This window comes from Athene cunicularia (genome assembly GCF_003259725.1).
Source record: "Athene cunicularia isolate RWA chromosome 1 unlocalized genomic scaffold, athCun1 chr1_part1, whole genome shotgun sequence".
Taxonomy (NCBI): Eukaryota; Metazoa; Chordata; class Aves; order Strigiformes; family Strigidae; genus Athene; species Athene cunicularia.
Window position 1 is genome coordinate 118729797 of NW_020799091.1, and position 21120 is coordinate 118750916.

Below are 21120 nucleotides of genomic sequence, written 5' to 3' on the forward strand. Positions count from 1 at the left end.
CCCTATGCAAGAAGTCACTTAAGCAATGTCTGATAAAATCACAAACAAATAAAAAATGGATGAGATCCAAGGTTCCTTTAGGAAGGCTTAATTTCTCATCTTTGCTGAAGACAACTTCTGTTCTTCAACAACATTTAAAGAAAAAGAGCAGACAACTTCAAAACCAATGGCTTCTCTGGTATCTGCACACCACAAACCTCAGCAAGTACATTCTCGTCCCAAGTTTGGAATTTCAGTTCAATGCAACAAAGATCTCTTATGTGGAACAAATGAGTAACAGGAAGAAAGTCTATCCATAGCCAGGCTCTGTGAGCAGTGTCTCAGCCTGGAGAGACACTTGTTTTGATGCATTCTCCTTTTTGACCTCTCACCACTCCCCTTACATTTTGAACTCTGAAGGCAGTGAGGTCAGCACCCTCAAAGCCACAGCCTGAGCCAAGCGCTGGGGAAGTATAGCCAGTGAGCTCCTTTTCCCCAAAGAGGGTCTCTCACCCATCTTCTGGGGTTCTTGAACCCAGAAAACAGAGCTCCAGCAGCCTCACTCAGCTCCACTAGCCCCAGCCCATTACATAACAGTCCCTTCTGCATACTTAAAACACTACCTATCACATCTGGGGACAAAAGGGTATTCTGTTTTTTATCTCCATCTCAAATGCATGACTAACAAGCAGAAATATTTTTCTTTCCTATCTCTCAAAATCAGCACTAGTACTCTTGATTAAATTCCAACCTTCGAATCTTTATTGCCCAAGATCACAAACAATAAAGAGCAGAACTCTCAGCTGCTATGAGCAGTGTGGGGTGATCAGCGTTTACTTAAAAAAACCCAATAGTATTTACTTGTAGCCTAAACAGATTTTCTCCCAAGTCCCTGAGATCGGGCAGACATGGAATCTGATATGACCCTTCTTTATGAGGCAGAACTGCAAGAAACCCCTAAATACCCACAATAAGAGCTGGATTCAATTAATAGGTATCACATTGCAAATATAAAACCTTGGCACAGGGCTTGTACGAAAATGACCAGAGAAAAATTTTAAAAGCACAAAAAGAGGAATCTAAACCTCCCTCTAGCTGTTGCAATCCTCTCAAGAAGCCTGAAAGAAAAACAATTAAATGAAAAACTACGAAAGATAGATCTGAGACAGGTGGGCACAATTCACCCACACTTTTGAGGCCAGCCTGTAAAACCTTTACCTAAGAAGGGAAATAAAGAAGTAGTTTGTGAAATGCTCAGTTAAACAGTGATTGTCAGGGGTGGAGACAACATATTTGATCTCCTTTGCCTGTCTTCTCTGCTCTCATATTCACATCGATTATGAAAAAGGATCAAACCCACTGTTGGTCTTTATGTCAACAAAGCACCTAGCAGTGTTGTGGTAACACAGGAAACAATAAGTCAGCAGAAAGCCTATGGTCTGTTTAAGTTTCATAAGAGCTGATGCTTCCTGAAAAAGATCAAAACTATTATTATTCAGAAAGTAGCACTGAAAGGTATTACAGCGTAATACTATACTGAGAGTTCATTACTATACTGTTCAATTCAATTGCTATCCAAGCAACACAAGATGTGAGCAAGACAGTAGTCACAGCCTTTTTTATTACTATTATTCTGACCAAAAAACAGCTGAGGCAGGAAGGATAAACAATGTAACAGAGACTAAAATCATTCTTTAGCTGAGTAAACCCTGATACACGTGTCACTAAAACTGAAATTATGTTTCTGTTTCTCATTGTATTATCAGCACCTGACATCTGATGTCCCCAAAATGACTTAATTCCCATTTTCTCAGAGGCATGAGTGTACATCATGCATTCCATTGTTTCACCTGTCCCTAACCAAGCACTTAATGTTGAAGTGAGGCACTAAATTTTGTCATCAACTTAATTTTTCTCAAAAATATACATATATTTCTTTATTTCACAAAAATGACATAATTCTATTCTCTTATCCAGATAAAACATGAAGAAAAACACAGTTAGAAGTTTCAGACTCTTAAATCTATAGGGAACATTTACAACATGACCTCTGCCGAATTTCTTGAACAGACCTCTGGCACGTGCAGGTCAAACCCCACTGATGTGAGGGGGAGTTGTATTCATTACTACTAGGCTGAATTTGACCCATTGTGCAATTAAGAAGAAAGTAAAATGCAACATTAGAGGAGTTTCATTGTCACCAAGATAGTTAACACTCACTTAATGTGGAGTTCTACCCCCAGGCTTCAGACAGATTTAAAGCTCTGTATTTAAAAATAAGCACTGCTTTGAACCAAGACAATAAAGAAGCCATTAGAAAAAAAGTCTATTAAACACTTACCAGGAAACCTGCTATGGAGGTTAGCATCACAGTTGTATCCATTGAACTGAGCAGCCACTGAAAGCACTTTAATCGTCAGCAGGAGCAGTAACCATACCTGTTCCATTGCAAAACCTAGCAAAACATTAGGTGGTTATTACACACATCTGTTCATCGTGTTAAAGACGCTTAACTGCAGACATTTAACCACTCGGGAGGTGATGGTCTCCAGCAACGGAACTGGGGATAAGGCTCACAAGCTTACGGAAAAGAGGACACAGGCAGCAGGGCCCATTTCTCTACTTCTGAGTAATGTGTAATTTCCATTAACTTCTACAGCTTTTAATCATAACTTGTGACCAAAAAAAAGTACTCAAGGATGATAGAAAAGGAAAAAAAATCCCTAAAATATATTGATAGATTAGGATTTCTTAAATATTTAAACTCCAACAGCTTTTTTGGCATTTCAGTGTAAAAGTTCTTTGAGAAAGACGTGATAGAACAGTAGTTTTATTTTAGCCAAGTCCTCGAAAATCATACAGATAAATGGCTTCCTGAGCAATTCTCAGGCTCAAGGTTCTAGAATAAAAATCAGTTCATATCTACTTGCCAAAAATCTGTTCTTTGAAGCATGCATTCAATTGCATTGAGCTTATGTACAGAGTTGGCACAGTCACTTTAATCTACTTGAATTGTATCTGGCAACCAGACCAGGACATGTGAATTTCTAGTGTCTTGGGTAATTATTCCCCTTGAGAGGAGAACTCCAAGGTGTAATAATACCTGTAGTATTTAGCACAACCAAACAAATATCTGATTCATGCTTTTGTCAAAAATATCCTAAAATATTGAGATTTTTATCCTTGAATCTAAGTGTTACTGTTTGGTTGGTTTTGGGGTTTGGTTTTGGGTGTGGGTTTTTTTTTTGTTGTTTTTGTTTGTTTGTTTGTTTGTGGGTTTGGGTTTTTTTTAATCAATAAGATTCTGTAATCCTAGAAAATATCTCTGCTGATGTGGACCTCAAATGCAGCAACACTGTCCATTTGCCTAGACAGGAATTGAGCAGTTCTAAGATTTAGGAAGTTTGCTTTCTCTAAGACTATAGATACAGAGATGCTGAGCACTACCTTCCTCCAAGTGGACGTAACAAAGAATATCTGTAAACTCCATAGCTGCAGCACACCTAAATGCAGCCACATCTGGTATGGCAAGTGGCTGTCACGCATTGCTGAGAAGAGCTGGCAACAGCACACAGAGACAACATTTGAGATAAACTCTCACTCTTAACTGGATCTTTCATGGCTACATAATGGTCTGCGCTAAAGTCTGCTCAAATTAATAGAAAAGCATCCACTAGTTTTGCTTCCACTGGTTTTCAAAACAGGCTCACAGAATACACAAACCTGGGACTTAAAACCTTGTGTTGAAGGACAGACCCATAAAGGACACTCCCAAGTGCTCTCTGTCAGCAAACAAACTACCTACAACAAAACACTGAGCTAAACTCTACTAAAAAGTCAAAGGCATATCCAAATGTCCATCCATTCACTGCGTAATTCTGCGTGGAAGTACGTGGAAGAAAAATGGAGAATTGAAATGCCAGCTCCCTGCTAAGCATCCCTGTTTTCTAAATTGGGTGTAGCTTTTGCTATCATATCCAAAAGCAGTTCTGCTAGCAAGTTCTGCATAACTTCCTCAAAGTGTGCCCTATAGCAACAGTGCAACTTCCTTTTAGTTTCAGGTAGATACAAAACTCTAAATGAGAGCATTCTTTGACCCTCTACTCCTTCCCCATTAGATACCTGTGGAGGTTGACAGCACTTGTAGCTCTAATGCTGATGAAGAATTGTGAAAACATAAGAAAGAAAATAAAATTTCTAACTGGGTTGCTATGAAACCTCTATATTTTCATTATCTCCTCACCTTCTCCATTACTCTCAGATGGAGAAGTAAGGTAGTGGGGGGTTTTTTGTTTGTTTACTACAAAAATTCATACTTTATTTTGAAAGAAACATTTTTTCCTTTGGAAAATTGGCATGTCTCCAGTGTACTGAAGCCTTACCTCTGCTTGTACAAGAGTTACATCACTAAAGTGGCTATTACTGTTCTGTTGTATATGAGCTGGTTTCTGATGTCCATTACAATGGTATAAATCAAGGGCAATTTACCAAGATCTAATTCCGACTTCAATTTTCTAACTGCCACAGTATTTTCTGCTACCAAAATAAAATGTTTGAAAAGAATGTAATGAAAGTTGACACTGACAAAGCTGTGGCTGTTATTTAGATGAAAGCAAAACTTACAATAAATTCTAAAATTTTAATTATTAAGCTTAACTTCTGCTGCTGTGTTTCAGAGGAAGGAGAGATGATTGCTAAGGAACAAAGCTGAATTAAGACATTAAGTATTTATAGCATTAGTTCTCTAGTTGTATTCAGAACAAGTCAGATTTTAACACAACCAATAATGTCCTACTTGCTTTCTGGCTATTGACTCATCTGCATACAGATCAACATGCAAACCCACATCACCACTTGAGCTGACTACTACTGATTTCAGTTAATTAAGTTAGTAGCATGCATTATTTTTCATTTCTCAAGTGAATTGCAGGTCTAGAAAGCACCCTGAGAGGCCAGCCTCACCTATCTGCCTACCCCAGCAAGAATCAAGGCAGTCATTCCTGCTTTTCCAGCCTGTTCTTAAAGGCCTCTGGCAATTTATTTTCCAAAAGAAATTTCTAAAACTTAAGTCCCCTGAACGTATAATGCATCCCAACCAAAAGATTTGTACCATAATAAAACATAAAAGTTTTATCAAAATAGTAATGGAAACATCATAATCTTATAGCCTTTACATGAATATGAAACGAAAATCCCATGTACAAGAAAAGGAATTTACTATGCAAGTGTCAGGACTAGGGTGATTTTTAATCCAGAAGTCAACAAATTTATGTAGAAAGTATCTGTCCTTTTTCTTCAGTTTACTATGCAACTCTTTAAGCCTTTTTCAAGGAACACAGCTCTTGATGCTTTCCCCCAAAAAAAGTACTTCTTTGGTCTAGTAACAAATATATTTGATTGTTAAGAAGGCTTTCATGATTCCAGAGGCCAACACATACTGCAAGGGAAATACGATCTTTTCTATCTATGAACCTCTTAACTGACAAACCTATACCAGGTTTCACTGATGTACTGAGAGTCCTCTTCTATGTTCTCCAGACCTCATCTCCGGTTTTATGTGCTCAGCATCTTCAAGGATCTTAATATCTACATTATTTACCATGCTTTGCTTATGACGTTCACAGTGTAGTGCTTAGTCTCACTGAAATGCCCAAATCACCTCAAAAATCCTGTCACAGTCACTTAAATAATTTTATTTCTAAATGTTTCTGCCTCCAACCACCTCTAAGGATTTCTTCCAAACAAGGTCTGGTATTTTATTTAGCAAGGGAACTGTTCTTTCCCTTGATTTGGGAGTGAAGGTAAAAAATCGGTGTGCAGGACTTCTATTAACATGGAAATAAGTTCACATGACAAATATCTCAAGCATTACTAGAACAAAAGAGCTTTAAAGGCCAGGTATAGACAAAAGAGAGTTCGGGATTTAAAGAACTAACAAATATGGTTAATTAAAGAATTTCAAAGACTATTCTTCATGGAGGTTTCTAAGTCAATTCAAAGAAAAAACAGCCCAACATATCCAGGTTTCAGTGTAATCAAATTAGAATAAACTTCCAGAATGCTGAAATAGTCAGGGTACGAACCTCTGCTGAACCAGAGTTGTCTACATATTCAGTAGAATCGCCACTGCAGGTCTTACTGTTCTGTGCTGCATATCATCAAAGAGTACAAAGAGGTGGGAGTTGCAACATGCAGTCCTCAATTTAATTGTTACCATTTTAAAAAGCCCTTATCCCTGCTTTCATAAACTTCACCATGCCAGAAAACCCACACAAAACTTCAAAGTAAGGATGTTTATGATTTAAACAAAAGCCATTTTGAAGCCAATTTAGGAATTTAGTTTCATGGAGAAACAGTGGTTTAACCTACCTAGATTCCTTCTTATTTCCTCTCTTATCACCCAACATTCATATATCTTCTTCACACATCTTCTTGAGAAAGATCTTCCAAAAATTTTCAATTGTGAGAAGCATTCACTGATTCAGCCCTACATTTTTACTGAAATTAATTTGTGAGCCAGTTTTGACTTCTGAGTATATTACTTATCTCAAATATCCATCCTGTATTATATACATCCTATAATCTACTGCTTGTTCCTTATCTTTCATTCACGGGGTGTGGCAGTTCCACAAAATAATATGGTGATCTTTATGCCTTCTGACTGGATAAGTCTTTAAGAAAAAAGTTAATAGAAATAATTAAAACTTATGAAAGAAAATTATAAATGTGATAAGCACATAATAAAGCTGGTGGAACATCTAGTAATTGCCTAGTAATTGCCTAAATGCTCTCCGGCATTGTACATTAGGTCTCTACAAGTAATGGAATAGAAACATTACTTTTACTCATAAAAATATTTTCAAATTATCATTATATAGTTGAATGAGTACTTCTGCGTCATCTCAGAACAAAATAGTTCCTTGTCTTTTTGGTTTACATTCATCTTACTGTCAACACTTGCTTCTACACCTGCACTTAAGTTGTGAATAGTTGTGAAGTATGTTAACTGTACTGCTGTCATGTCTTCCCAAACCGCTTTGCTTCTAGACACATATTAGATCATTCACTGTCACTTAAAAGTAACCCAGTGAATAAAACCAAAAGAAAACCTCTCTACCTCAAGTTCTTCAGTGGAACTTTCTCCTTAACTTGTACATCCCACTGTAATTATCCAGATCATGTTTTCACTGTCGCCTTCCACTTTATCTCCTTGACTCTTCTGATGCAGATAAAATAGGACTTGGATCTTTATAGTATGTTTTGAAGACATGCCTACCAAATGGTAGTAACTGCTTTTTCTCAAAAGGGTTGTTACAGAAAAATGGGCACCTCAGATGCAAAGAACTTTAAGACACATTTCAACCATAAAGTTTCCCTCTGCTTGTAGATAATCTTTGGTGCTGAGACTTTGAAACACAGATTTTCTTTTCTTACAGATTTCTCTGATTTCAGACTCCGTAGTGCCATCCCATTTCTGACAACAAGCAAAACCTGCAAAAATATAAATATGCAGACACGCATACACACACATATATACATGACAAATACATACACAGACACACACATGAATATCTTGCAGGTCAGCAGTTTCCTAAACAGAGGACTAAAGCTGATGATAGAGCTAAACCTGCGAACAGACTATGTTCCCAAAGTTACCTTGCAAATGTAATAATGTAACATACATGAAGAAATAATAAAAATAAGAACATCAGAGATCAGTGTACCCTAGAATGTACAAAAACAGGTAAATTAATCTCTCTTGTAGCTATTCAGATCACAAAGAGCAGTTGTGGACTATGCAAGGCCACACATTAAGCACATGCATGTAATCAGACACAGAATTGCCTTCAGTATCAATTATTTAGTTCTAGAATAACCCATGTTTATTTGCCAGTCATGTATTTCCACCCAACTCCTGAGGTTTAAAAAGAGTCCTAGAATAGCTCCATACTACATCATCTTTGGGTCAAAGCTTGGAGTCCCTCCTTAATCAAACTTCCACCAGAAACAAACAGGAGCTTTACCTGATGAAAAGTAAATTTTAGAAAGAAGTCTCAAACACCAAGACATTTTGTGAATCCAGCAGCGTACCTACAGTGTCCCAGAAAAATGAGACTGGGAAATAAATTTTTTACACAGTTTATTAAAAATAATATACAAAGCTTTTGCTTTGGTTCTATGATTTTAAAAATTCTGATTTATTTCCAGTCCTTTACAATAATCTCTTTCACAGGATAAAAAAGCCAAAGGGACTGAGAAAGAGATATTAAATTTTCCACAAAAGGAAGCCACACCAAAATCACTAGACTCCAATCTGAAAGACTTCAAATTTTGACCAGCATGCTATGCAGGAAACTGAAATTCAAGACTATAGAATATTTATATGGAAGAAATCCATAGCTTGCTTATGGATTGAAATGAAATAACCATTCTAAAACATGCTGTACACTGAAAGACTGAAAACCTAGATCTGTTTCCCAAAGACCTGTGTCTTTTTTTTGTGAATCTTATTAGTGGTAGTGAGACTTGAATGTGTATGTTGGGTAAATAATAGAAGCCGTACAGCCATGCAGTGCTTTTCAGCCTAGAAATTCAGTAAAAGGTGTGCTTAAAGAGATACACACTAGCATAGGTCCAACTGGAGCTTTATTTCATAGCCTTGGATAGGCAAAACCCCAGCTGAGACTGATTTTTTTTGCCTGCCTAAAAAGTAGGGAAATTTAATCGGTGTACCATATTGCCAATAAGCTGTAAAAAAAAAAAAAAACTTTTTATATATATATATATATATATATTTATATTTTAACACTTCAAAACATTCATAACAATCTTTTAAACATCATACTTTAGTATACATGTCTGTCTGCATTGTTACAACAAATCCTTGGATGCACTGAGAGTTTTTAATCTCATCTGAAAAACAACTAAGTCAACTGCGCATTTATGAGGTAAGAAGAGAAACGGTGATCAAATTGAGAATATGTCTATATGCAATATTTCCAAGAGATTTATACAAAGTAGCATCATACCTTTTTCCAAGGTGACAGACTATTAGGGAAATACAGTTATTAAAGCACAAAAAACTAAACAACTATTTGCTGAACAAGCCAGATATCCTGACTTACTAGATCTATTTAAACTTAATCACTTACAGCTGTTTAAGTCATGCAATATACTGTTTACCTATTCTGTGCTAAATATCAGAGTTATTCTAGCTTTTCCTATATCCACTAATAAAATATTAATATTCTTCAAATGCACTAGCTTCCCCCCACCCTGTTCCATCTTATTTTTACTGTAGTTATGCTTAGTGATTGAAGTTGGATTTTAGTTTAAATACTGCCAGAATACGTGCTTTGCTGACTCAAAGATTAGTTCAGTAAGATATTAAGATCCTTCTTCCTGCATTTCACAGAAAATACTGCCAAAACTCTTCCAGACATTTATTTTAACCTAAGGAAAATGCTAGTGTTTTCCAAATCATGCCCATCATATCATACAATGAAAGTACCTAAATATGTATTTGATAAACTAAAATTTTTAAGTTTATATTTGAAATTATGTTTCCAACTCCATGGTTCACAGATTCCTCAATAAAAATGTGAAAACACAAATCAGCTTAAAGTTCCAGATACAAAAATGCACAAAATCATATCTCCTGAACCTCATGGGAAAGATTAATTTCTATTCTGTTCTTCCAACCTGCATGAATTAACCACTGTTTCCCAGAGGACATTCACGCAGATATGAAGTGCAGAATGTTGTCAGTGAGAGCAGATTTGAGAGGAAAACAGGTGTGAAGAAAGTGATTTATGGTCAAAGCTTTGGGCCTGAATTAAAGAATTTTGGACAAATTCTCCTCTCACTTTCACACTCTTCATATTGTCTACTGCATCAGAAAAACTTTGACATCAGCAACAGACCTGAGGAAAAAGGAAAGGAAATTCAGTATAAGATTTGGATACTATTGCAGTGATCTGAAAAGACCATTTAAGTCTAAAGCTGGAAATTCTCAACAAAGCAAGACCTCCTTTTAATCATTAAAATCCATATAACTTGACTTTTTGCACTTAGCTCTGCATTCCTTTAATCTTGTCTGTTCAGAGTTAGATTCTTCAGTGTAACTTTGGTGGATTCAACATGAAACGTACTGAACCAGACAGATTTCCTACTAAAGTCACTGCATATCTGACTTGCACTTTAAAATAAAAACATTTTCCACTTCTCACTTCGGCTACAAAATATTAGAAACAAGAAAAAATTCTATAGTTAACAGTTAAAACTGCCCAATACAAAACAAGAGCCATCAAATAACCACCAGCCATGCAGCAACCGGCTATTACATATAGAAGTATCTGTAATGAACACTACTACAGTGGTTTTAAGACATTGGGTAATTAATCCAATACCCCCAAAAGGGTCAATTTTGCTCTACTGCAGCTGGCTTACATTGTGTTCCTCTTTCACTTTTAGTGGAGACTCTGTAATCTGAAAATCACTGAAACACTAAAAGCAAGACCAGGATCATCTTGGACTGAAATACAAAAGCAACAGTCACATCGAGTCCCCTGTACGAGGAGTGTACAAAGAGTGTTCCTAAATCCTGGAACGAAGAGGTTGTTCCTAGGCTGAAACACATTCTCAACACATGCACATTCAGTCTACAGATTGCCTTCTCAGACCACTGATCATTATGGGGGTTCCATCAACTAGCAAATTTACAGCAACTATCAAATCATTTGATATAGGCCACTGAAGAGTCATCACTCGCTAACAGCTTTCAGTTGCCTCTAACCACGGTCTGGATTCAAACACACTGATCTAGTGATGAGTTGCTCTTAATCCTATTGCCTGCCCCCAGAGCCCTGCAGTCACATGGGCAGATAAAGATCTAAATGAGTATCATTCTACTTAATTACTCTTTTTTACGCTTTTGAGGAGAGCAATATAAATATAAATCTTCATTAAATAATGCTTGATGTCACTAGCAAGAAGATTATACTGCAGCCATCTGTTTGCAGTTTGAAAAGTTACCAGTAAAATAAGACTTCCCTTACAAAAAGCAGGAACAGTTTATGCCACCATGATGACTTCAATTTTCTTACTTTTAGGAACAGAAATTAAGCAGTAAAGTTGTAGAGTACTGCTGCAGTACAGTACAGCCTTATCTAATCCTTAAAAGTTAAACAAATTTGCAGTAAATAACACTGCTAATATCTTGGTCAAACAAAGTACGTAATAAGACAAATTTCATAAATGCTGTGAAATCAGAGAGCATTTACACTGTTCCTAGATTTATGCTTAAAAAGAAAACCAAAAATTATTTCTATTGTGAAATAGAAAAGATTCACTTATGGTCACTTCTTTCACCATGTTTCGTCCCTCTCATATCCATTTTGGACTTAAAACAAGGTTTGAAGTAATTTTCAAGCCAACCTCTAAAAACAAGCCTAAGGGGTACTGCTCAAGGCCTAGCTGGAACAAAATGTAATGCATTGGTAAAAACATTCTTTGATTAAGAGCATGCAAGCAGGGCCAACACTCCTATCTTCTGCTGCTTTTAGACCATGATTAAGTTTTCCCTCACCGTACACAAAGCAATTATAGTAACTATGTCAATTTGGACTGTATCAGTTCATCAGCTTAACTAAAGAACTGATTTCTAATCCCGTCTTCATTCAAGAATATATTGTCATTATTATTACTTTAAAAATAAACAAAGGTAGTGCAATTATCATGTCCGGTCACCTTTGTGACCGGAGACAATGTAATTTCCAATGAGCAAACCCATGTCATTTGATTGCAGTGGAACCAGATAAGAAGTCTCGCTTATCAAAATTTTCCTCCATCAATGCAATGATTGTGGGAACAGGCTGACTGACACCACAAGTTGGATAACATTGTCTCCTTCAAGCAATTGATTGTTTCCCTCCTGAAAGCAACATGAGTGGGTTTGACATACATTGATAGCCTCAGCACTGCAAGGGGTTTATAACCTTCCTCCCCTCACATTAATAGCATGAGTCTGGCCTGGGTATCTTTAGGTAAAAGCTAAGTTGAAAAAAAAAAAAAAAAAAAAATCATCAAATCACCTCTTTTCACAGTTGGATGCTAATTTGCATTTATGTTTTCATTAGCCATTCCCTGCATACTTCTTCCCCAACAAACTGCCACTAAGATTTCCCAGTGAGGTTAAATTTGTCTGACAGATGATAAAAGTAAGAATTTTCTTTAAAAAGTAACAAATAATATGACATTAACCAATATTTTTGTTAATTCTAGTTGGCTGACATGGTGGGCACTTACCCAAATCCCCTGTAGCTGTTGAGTCAGCTGTACTCCATCTATCCTGTGCTCCTGCATGTGATCAAGTGTTCAACTCCTCTGCCCTGCAGAACTTTTTCAGAAAATACTCTGAGCCTGCGGATGGGGTAAAAGAGACACTCATTATGAAAATTCTTTTTAAAATAGGTCTGGATTTTAGATGGGAAAATTTGACAGGTCTCAGAATACTTTACAAGTCTGTTCATCATCAGACTGAAACCTGAGCAGGATCTTTATGGTGGCTTTTTTCAATCCTCTGCCTCTTCTTTTCTTGCAGCCTTTTGATCTGCTTCTCTCCACTTGTATGAAGATCTCCAGAGGATCATGTGGGGCAAACAATCAACCTGGAGAAATTATTCTGTCATCAGCTTGTTGAGGGAAAACCTTGTCTGCTTAAAAAGAGGGGTGGGAGGAAGGAGAAAGATGGAAGCACTGAGATAGGATCAGTAACTAAGCTGCAATGTTATCAATGTCCCGTTGTGTGTTGTGAGAAGTGTCTATTTTTTCCAATTCTGGGATAAATTCATAGTACTAAACAAAACAAAAGCAAAAAAAGCGACATTTCACGCTGTGATGAAAATGTGATATAGGGGTGTCATCATGAATACAGGTGTCAACAGAATGATAATTACCAACAGGACATCAATGCACACAAAGCCAAGTGCACACAAAGGCAAAGATCAAGCTGCTAGAAACCAAACCTGCTTCATAATATCTACTCCCCTATCTCTGGGATTTGGAAAGTGGTGGGGGTGGGGGGAGGTCTTTAACTTCCTTTTGTTGCATTAGTTTTTTCTTCCTCCTGCCTCCTTTCGCCCCCTTCTTTCAGTTTCTGTTGCAACCATCTATCCCTGGAACCTTTTGTTACACCTTTGGCCAAAGAAAACAGTAGTTTATAGGCTTTGGCACCATAGAGAAAGCTTTGAGGTGCCTGGATTTGTTGGGGCTTAGGGCAGTTTTTAGAACAGATGAGACCTACCTCTGCCATGCTTTCACTTCAGCCAGCTCTTCCTAAACATCAAAGTGCTACAGAGCACACTATGCACATTCACAGTAACCAGGCAGGCCGCAAAGAGCAGCCATGGCAGAACTGGCAGCAACACGATGCACTGATCCCCGCTCCTCCTCATGTCAGGACACTAGCAAAAGAAAGAAGACTTCCCTTTTAACACTGAAGCATCCTACAGAAGCACAGGCCTTGGTGAAGGAGCTCCTAGAGGAACCCCAGAGGGCTCATGGATCTGCGTGTCCCCTGCCTGCTCTCAGTTTCTCTAGAGGCAGTGGGATGCTCCCCTGCCATTTCCTGAGCTACCCTCTGCCAGTCACCTCCACATGTGGGAGATCAGTGGCCTCATTTCCCAGCAGAGCTAGAGGAGGTTTTATTTACCTTCCTTCCACCACTGAAAGAGGGTAGCCCCTGCACACCCAAACCCTGTGCTCTGCACCAGGGAATGGCAGACCCCACCTGGCTACTCTGGACCCAGCAAGGAGAGCCCTTTGCTGACCCCTTAATCAGACAGACAAAATTTTTGCTGTTCCTAGCAGGAATTTTGCTCTAGAAAAGATCCAGACTAGAAGAGTAATACTTTGAATTTGTCAGGCACCAAAGGGCTCTCTACCTCTGCAAATTTCTAGTCCTGTATTCAGGCACATACCCTATAATATTAATGCTACTTTGCCTGGGTAAGGACTCAAAAACTAAATCCAAACCTTATAATACAAATAATGTAACATAGTCTGGACTAAGGCAGCCTTGAACTAATAAAAAGATAAACCAAGAGATACGCAGCAATGACACTTTCCAGTCTTTTACTTCACATCAAGTGTTTAGACAGATTTGATACCTCATCACACAAATCCACAATGGAATATCTCATCATAATATTAGTTTCACAAACAAGAGTATTTAAAGCATGGCCTAACCTTAAGTAGGTTTCCAAAATAGGAATCTTGATTTATTTTATTAAGACACTTATAACATCAAAAGTCAACCCTTGCCTTTTGGTCTTCAAGTGAGATTATTAAAAACATCACATCATCTTAAAACATCTTAGTGCGATTTCTCTCCATTTCCACTGGTGGCAAGTACAGCTTCTGCAACACCTGGGTTTCTTTCCTCCACAGGGATATGCACACAATGAAATCCTGGCCCATCATCACAGCTGTCATCCCATCTTTCTCTTGCTGAAGACTAGGCTTTTCAGTAAATAAAGGAGACAAAGCACCAGGCTTGCAGGACAGATCCTTATAACCTAAGGCTCACTCAAGAAGCTGGCCACCTGAGCAGCACAGAGGAGTGGTGGCTCTGGGTTTCTGGAGACCCTGCTCTCCCCACAAGCTGTAGGAGCAGCTTGGCATGTGTGAGCAGAAGCAGGTTAAAAGCTGGCTGGGCAGCACAGCTCACAGTTGCTGCATCACAGCCCTTAGTAATCAGCAAGACCAGCCTTCATCCCAGCAGGTCACATCATGTACCCCTATGAAAATTATTGCTGACATACCCCTCACCATATGGTTCTTGAGGAAAGAACAGTTAGCTAGATGTTCCTAACTCCAAACAGCTATCACAACCTGGTTCCCCTCTCAGTCTACTAAAACTCCACGGGCAAGGGCGAAAACCACCCCAACATGTTCTATCAGTAATTAATTGCTCTTATTTATAGAAAGCAAATCAACCAACCAACAAACTTCTGCACTTAGTAGAAAAAGGCACTTCACTGCTATCACACTGGACTTATAAGTGATCTGAAGGGTATGCCACATGCACCCATAAAAGCCAAGATTCGATTTCAAGTTCTCTACAAATAATAGAGAATTCAGTAATTCCACTGCTATATAATGTGTTATCTACTCTCTACATTTAAAATAAAAATAAATCCCTGAACTCATTAATCTGGAAAAATAAACCAAACCTGAGTGTTTCACCATTAATCCTTGAAGGAATGTGGCCCCAAATATTTGATTCTCTAATCTTACACAGTTTACTCATAAAGAAATTATTTTCACTCTGTATAATATTCAGTAGTTCTGGAAGCTTTCAGTATAATTTCAAACAATTCTTGCCAGAACAAATATAAGACCACAGCATTATGAATACATCACATACAGAGCTTTACAAATGTACCTCATTATGACTCAAAGAGTTCTTGCTCATTTCCAAATTTAAAATGTCTCCATCCCACAAATTCCTCTGACTGACTCACAACTTAGTGTATTATTTGAGATCAGACAAGCTGATTCTCCTAAACACTAATTTCAGAGGAGTTTTGGACACAGTCTGATTACAAGTTTTAGCAATTAGCATCTAAGGAGCTTCCTCTGTTTACACAGAGACACAATGCATAAGCAAAACCATTTCTTCTCCCCTTTCTTCTAGGATTTGGAAGGCCCCCACTCACCCACAATTTGCTGCTGCTAAATACCTGAGAGGAGACAGTGTGGCTGCAAGAGGATAGAAAAACTCAATAGAAGAGAACAAATACCAAATAAAAGGGCAAGTCCAAAGATTTAATAACCAGTCTATATGCAAGACAAATTCTACTGCTAATTTGCCCATGACATAACTTCAGAGTCTGCCAGATCTGCATGTCTCAAAAATATAACACATGAAATTATAACTTCTTATTAAAAAAAAAAAAAAAAAAAAAAAAATTTCCTTATGTTTTTATTATCCTCTTGTATAGAGCTCTGGAGATACCCTTAGACTTGCTTTTACCAAATTTAAGACAGTATCAGAACTTCACAAAAATTCCACAAAGTTCTACTAGATTGCTAGCTTTGTGAAGCACAGAGGAGAAATAAGACTATTTTAAACCAAAATATTCTTCAATTTTATAACTCATATGAAATTCCCATGCTCAGTTCAAAAGTAAAATGCTTTGCTCTCTTAAGAGGGACTCTGCCTTTTTGGGAATGAGTTCTGAAGGTGTACAGTGATTGCCAGAGGGTCCGTGAAATGAATTCTGCAGTCTAAATGGACTTCTAAGGAAACAATTCAACCACAGCACATTTCATTGTTTAGGAACAGAGTCATACGTGATTAGACAAGTAGTTTATCTAGCCACATGCCTTGTCTAGAACATAACACCAAATGTTTCAAAAAAGTTCAGGCAAAACAAAGGATGCTTAAAAGCACAACCTCAACTGATAAAACACAACAAGCAAACCTTTCCCACAAAATAACCTGACAGAAGTTGGCTAATTTTGGGGACATATATTGGCATATATAAGCTTGTGTTTTGGAGGGATCTCATGCATTTCCTCTCTAGACATTACTGTTATCCATATACAGCTATTACGTCCCCTTTTACCTGCCTCTTCCAACCAGGCCTACACTAGTGTTTTCAGCTCTTCTAACAATGAAATTTTGGAAGCCTCCAAAGACTCCCCTCCCCTTCTCCAGTTACTTTCTGTTTCTAGTACCTATATTTATCTGCATTTAAAAACCCCACACTTTTGCTTTCCTAGTCATTTCTCTGTATTAAGACCACATTAAGCCCCTTCTATAAGCAATTCATTCTACTACCCAGTTTCTTTTCTGAAAGATTGGATTTAATTCAGAACCCAGATAATATAGATTAACAACTTACATCATTCTTACTATACCTATTCAATGTGTGCTACAGCCACAAGGAAAAGAAATATTTAAAAAAAAAAAAAAATCAATACTACATGAAAAATTCCTTCCTAGTTATAATCAAATATACTCACACAAATACATGGTTTAAAAATTGTCATGGCTATTTACATTATTGGCATCTAGAGAAAATGTGCACTAGTTTTAAATAACTGAGCAGTATTCAACCTCAGAACTCACTAGTTCACTTTATATCTTGCCAAAGCAATTGTAATTTAAATCTCTCTAATGCAAACTGTTAGCAGAACAGGGAGCACAAGTGAGAAAAATGATCATGAAATTATACTTGCACTGAAACATCACACAGAACCCAAATTCAGTTTATGTAGACTTTTACCAAAGGCAAAAACATGACCCAAACAGATTGTAAATAACCCTGGCCTCGGTTTCATCTGGGTACAGACCATAGAACTGGGATATATAAATCCCTGTTAGTCATACCAGCACACAACATACATCAAAGGACCAACATGCGTCAGCATTAGCAGAGGTAAACTTGAATGAGAGATGGCTGTGGTAACAACTTGTGAATTGGATTAAAAATACACACAAGACTACTTCAGCTTCTCTGGCTTTAAGGAAACCTGCCTGCTTGGTGGCAACAAATATATATTCTCCCAGTGCTTTAGAACAGCATTAAACCAGCTCAATTCTTCCTTTAAAATTCCTCTTTGTTTTGCAGTTTGTCTGCTTTTTTGGTTTTAGATGTTTAAGCCCCTTCTGGTAGACTCTACATCTAGTACCAAAGATGAGCTTCAGCTCACCTGGGGGTGTTCTGAAAAAGCATTTTTGTGTTGCTCATAACAGACCCAACAAGCTACTGTGAAAATAAATCTGGAATTAAAGAATTAAATTTCCTCTTGGATTATACAGAGAATTATTTTCCCCCAAATCTAAAAAAAAAAAAAAGTCACTTTGTTACCACTTGCTATCTTATCTTCAGTCATAGAAGTTACACAGTCCAAACACAAGATGAACTTTGTTTTTAAGGCCACCATTTCCAAATATACATACACTTTATTAACACTAGATGAATCCTAAACTTTACACACTCCTATGTATAACTGGAGACACACTCCATTTTGAACCCATTCCCACCCCCTAGCCAAACCCACAGACACTATTCCTTAACAAATAGATTATACTTAATCAGTTCATACTTCAACTGCTTTTCTTCTACTAAGGTTTTTCAGATTTTTCAGATGAGAGAGAGGATGGTTTTGACCTGAAAGAAACATTAATCTGGTCCTCTTGCTTTACAGCATAACCTCTCCTTGTCTCCCTCTGCCATTAGCTTCTTCAACTAAATGCAGATGTCACCAGCCTTTCTTTAGCAAAGGGAACTAAGTGTCCCATTAAGTACTTAGAGGAGTGGACAGATTCTCCCATTCAGCTAGTTCCCTACACACTTGCTGGTGCTGAACAGCAAATCTTGTATTTCTGAGAAAGGGCCATCACAGAGAGGTTATTTTCCTCTAAGTGGTTTCCTTATTTCACCTGTTCTCAAGTTTAGTGTTAAGTTGCTGAAAGATTACCTCATTCATATGATTTGGAGCCTGTTAGCCTCCAGAGTGTAGGGTGAGTGAGGCAATAATTATTAGTTTGAAAAATACAGGTAGTTTAGCTTGCATTGCAAAGAAATATGCTTGAATTTGCCATTATTCTGGGGATAAATCCTGAAGCCCTTCTTTCCTTTTCAGAGACTCAGGCCCTGCTCACAATGGTGAAAAATTACATGTAGAGAGTCCCAAGCTGCTGCTCGCATTCAGTAAGAGCCCGAAGGGAACTGAAGCAAAGGGCTGACCGCCTGAGCGAGCACTGCTGCAGACTGCCCACATCCCACAGCTTCTCCAGGGAGGAAGGTGACCTCTGCCTAAGGTAGGATGTAGTTTAATGTACTTTAATACACCAGCGATGTTCCAAACCAACTTGGCTCCTTTGGTGTAAAAAAGGGTTTTCGTGTTTAGAGCTTTGTTTACATTGCAAGCTTCTTTTGGGGGTCGTCTTTGTGGGGCTTTGGTTTTTTTTTTTTTAAAGCTACTTTTGTTCAAGAAAAAAAGTAAGCAAAAACAAAACTAGTGCAATAAACACAGAGCTTCCCATGTTTATTCACACCACAGACAGATTTCTAAGACCACTTTCCATGAGCTTTCTCCTAGGTAAATACAGCCACTGCTTTGCTTACTATGATGATTTTCTATAATTTAACCTGAAATTAAAACTTCAGAACAATAGGACCTTATGTGTCAGGAAACATTAATCAAGGAGAGAGAAAGAGTGACAGAGATCAGAAAGATTTTTCCACAGAGGAGCCTTGACCCATTCCTCCTAGGTTGTACCTGCTATCAGAATACAAAAAAGCAAATGGCTCCCAGGAACAAAAGCAGCTCACTACACAACCTCTATGAACTGGATTTTAAGATGCATGTTCATTATTTTGCAGAAGGAATGTTCAGCAGGATCAATATGCCATCAAGATAAAAGAAGAGTATAAATTGTTCTGAGAGTTGGTCAGAATTTTCTTTACTGTCAGCCAGGGAATTAAAAACAGAGCAGGAGGCATATTAAAACTGTGCTTTTATAAGCTTAATCAGTAGGCTGGAAAATGAGTTTCAAACAGAGATAATGAGCTCCCAAGTCATAATTTGCCAAGGGTGCATCGATTTTCACTGGTCTTCAGATCATTTATGAGCATCCAGCATGAGAACACCTTTCTGCCCCAGGCACCCACCAGAGGCATTTGCCAGAACAGGCTCCACCTATGCAAGGAGGAGTTACCAGTTTAATGCTTGCATGAGGAAAAAAGGTCATGAATTATCCACTCAAGATGGATAATTCATGGTCACTACCAAAGCTGAGAAGGAAAGTATTTCCATGAACAGTTGAACCAACATTTTTCTTCACCTCTTGGGCATCTTCACAGAGATAGCAAAGGACTAATCATAATAGTTGATCACAAAACTGGTCCTGCTGCCACCATTGTGGTTTTACCAGCCCCACAGTCACTGTTGTCATTACTCTCCATACCCAGCAACTCATTAGGGCACTTAGAGCAGAATGAAGGTCCCTCCTCCAGTTCAAGGGAGCACATCTCCCCTTGGGGAACACTCTATTAGGTCAAAGGAGGAAACCTACTCCTGGTTTAGCAACAACAGTTTTTGTCCCCACCAAGTCATCCTGAACTGTTCTTACAAAGACTATAATATCAAATACAGCAAGTGAAAGAAAACTCAGTTTAGCATATGCTCTGGATCAGTGCCTAAAGCACTGTCTTGAGAAACAGGACAAAGTTGAAATAAAGTCCACAGGCTAGAAGGACATTAAACATAGGTCTTCTACATCTTAGTCAAGTAGCCAGATCACTAGACTAACAGAGAGGAGCTACTGCAGAGGCAGGTTTCTATGAGGGCATCCAAAATTTGTTACGCAATACATCACAAGAGTGACATAACAGAAGTTTAAAAAAAAAAGGGGGGGGGGGGCCTTTTCATTCAAGTTTACATTTATTTCTTCTTTTATGACAGCACACAAAAGCAATATACACATCTACATTTGTGCTACAGTGAAACAGGCTCGGTTTCCCTTCCTCCCACGCAACATCACCAATCCAGAAATGCCCTATGCTGAAAGGACCAACTGGATTTTTTCAGGAGGAGAAAGGTTGGAATCTGAGGGAACTGTCCTGTCAGACACCTCTGTCCATGTTTTTCTTTTCATTCCTTTATATATCTTATTTATAGTTTACACCAATATGTAGAAAATTCAATGCTAACCCCTTCTCACTTGTTCTACCCTCTAGTGCTTTTGCCTTATTTGGTTACACCCTGCTCTTGTGACTTACACTGACTGGGTACTAATTGTCTGATGTTCTGTCTCCTCACTTCTTCACTGTGTAGGAGGTAAAATTTTCTCCTGTTAGGAGTTATCTTCATTGCAGGAACTGGTTGTGTTCTGATTGAGCTATTTTGTTTGCCACGGCAAAATTCAATAAGAAATGTTGTTTGCCTTTAGGAGCTATTTGTCTTCTGCTAGGAAGTAATTAACAAATGGTATAAGGTTGGGGCAGCTGAACAGGTTGGGTGTAAGTTTTTTGTTTGTTTTAATTTAGTGTTGCACTCAAAAGTTCATTATCGCTTAAAAATCCTTTTTTTTTTTTTTTTCCTCTAGCAAAAGAAATAGACTTA

At 37.9% G+C, this 21120-nt stretch overlaps 1 protein-coding gene across 2 annotated transcripts in view; it reads right to left on the reverse strand.

The window, feature by feature from the left end:
* The window catches only part of ZPLD1 (zona pellucida like domain containing 1), a 157439-nt gene that overhangs the window by 21808 nt on the left and 114511 nt on the right, over positions 1 to 21120 (reverse strand). Inside the window, exons 1-3 of one of the 2 annotated variants that reach the window (XM_026859868.1) lie at positions 12524 to 12541; positions 12286 to 12399; positions 2321 to 2434 (exon numbers count right to left, since the gene is read on the reverse strand). In XM_026859868.1, the coding sequence (XP_026715669.1) occupies positions 2321 to 2426 (106 nt within the window). In that variant the 5' untranslated portion in view covers positions 2427 to 2434; positions 12286 to 12399; positions 12524 to 12541. Of the gene's footprint in view, positions 1 to 2320; positions 2435 to 12285; positions 12400 to 12523; positions 12542 to 21120 lie in introns of those variants that run through there. The other variant, XM_026859877.1, reaches the window with a different exon arrangement.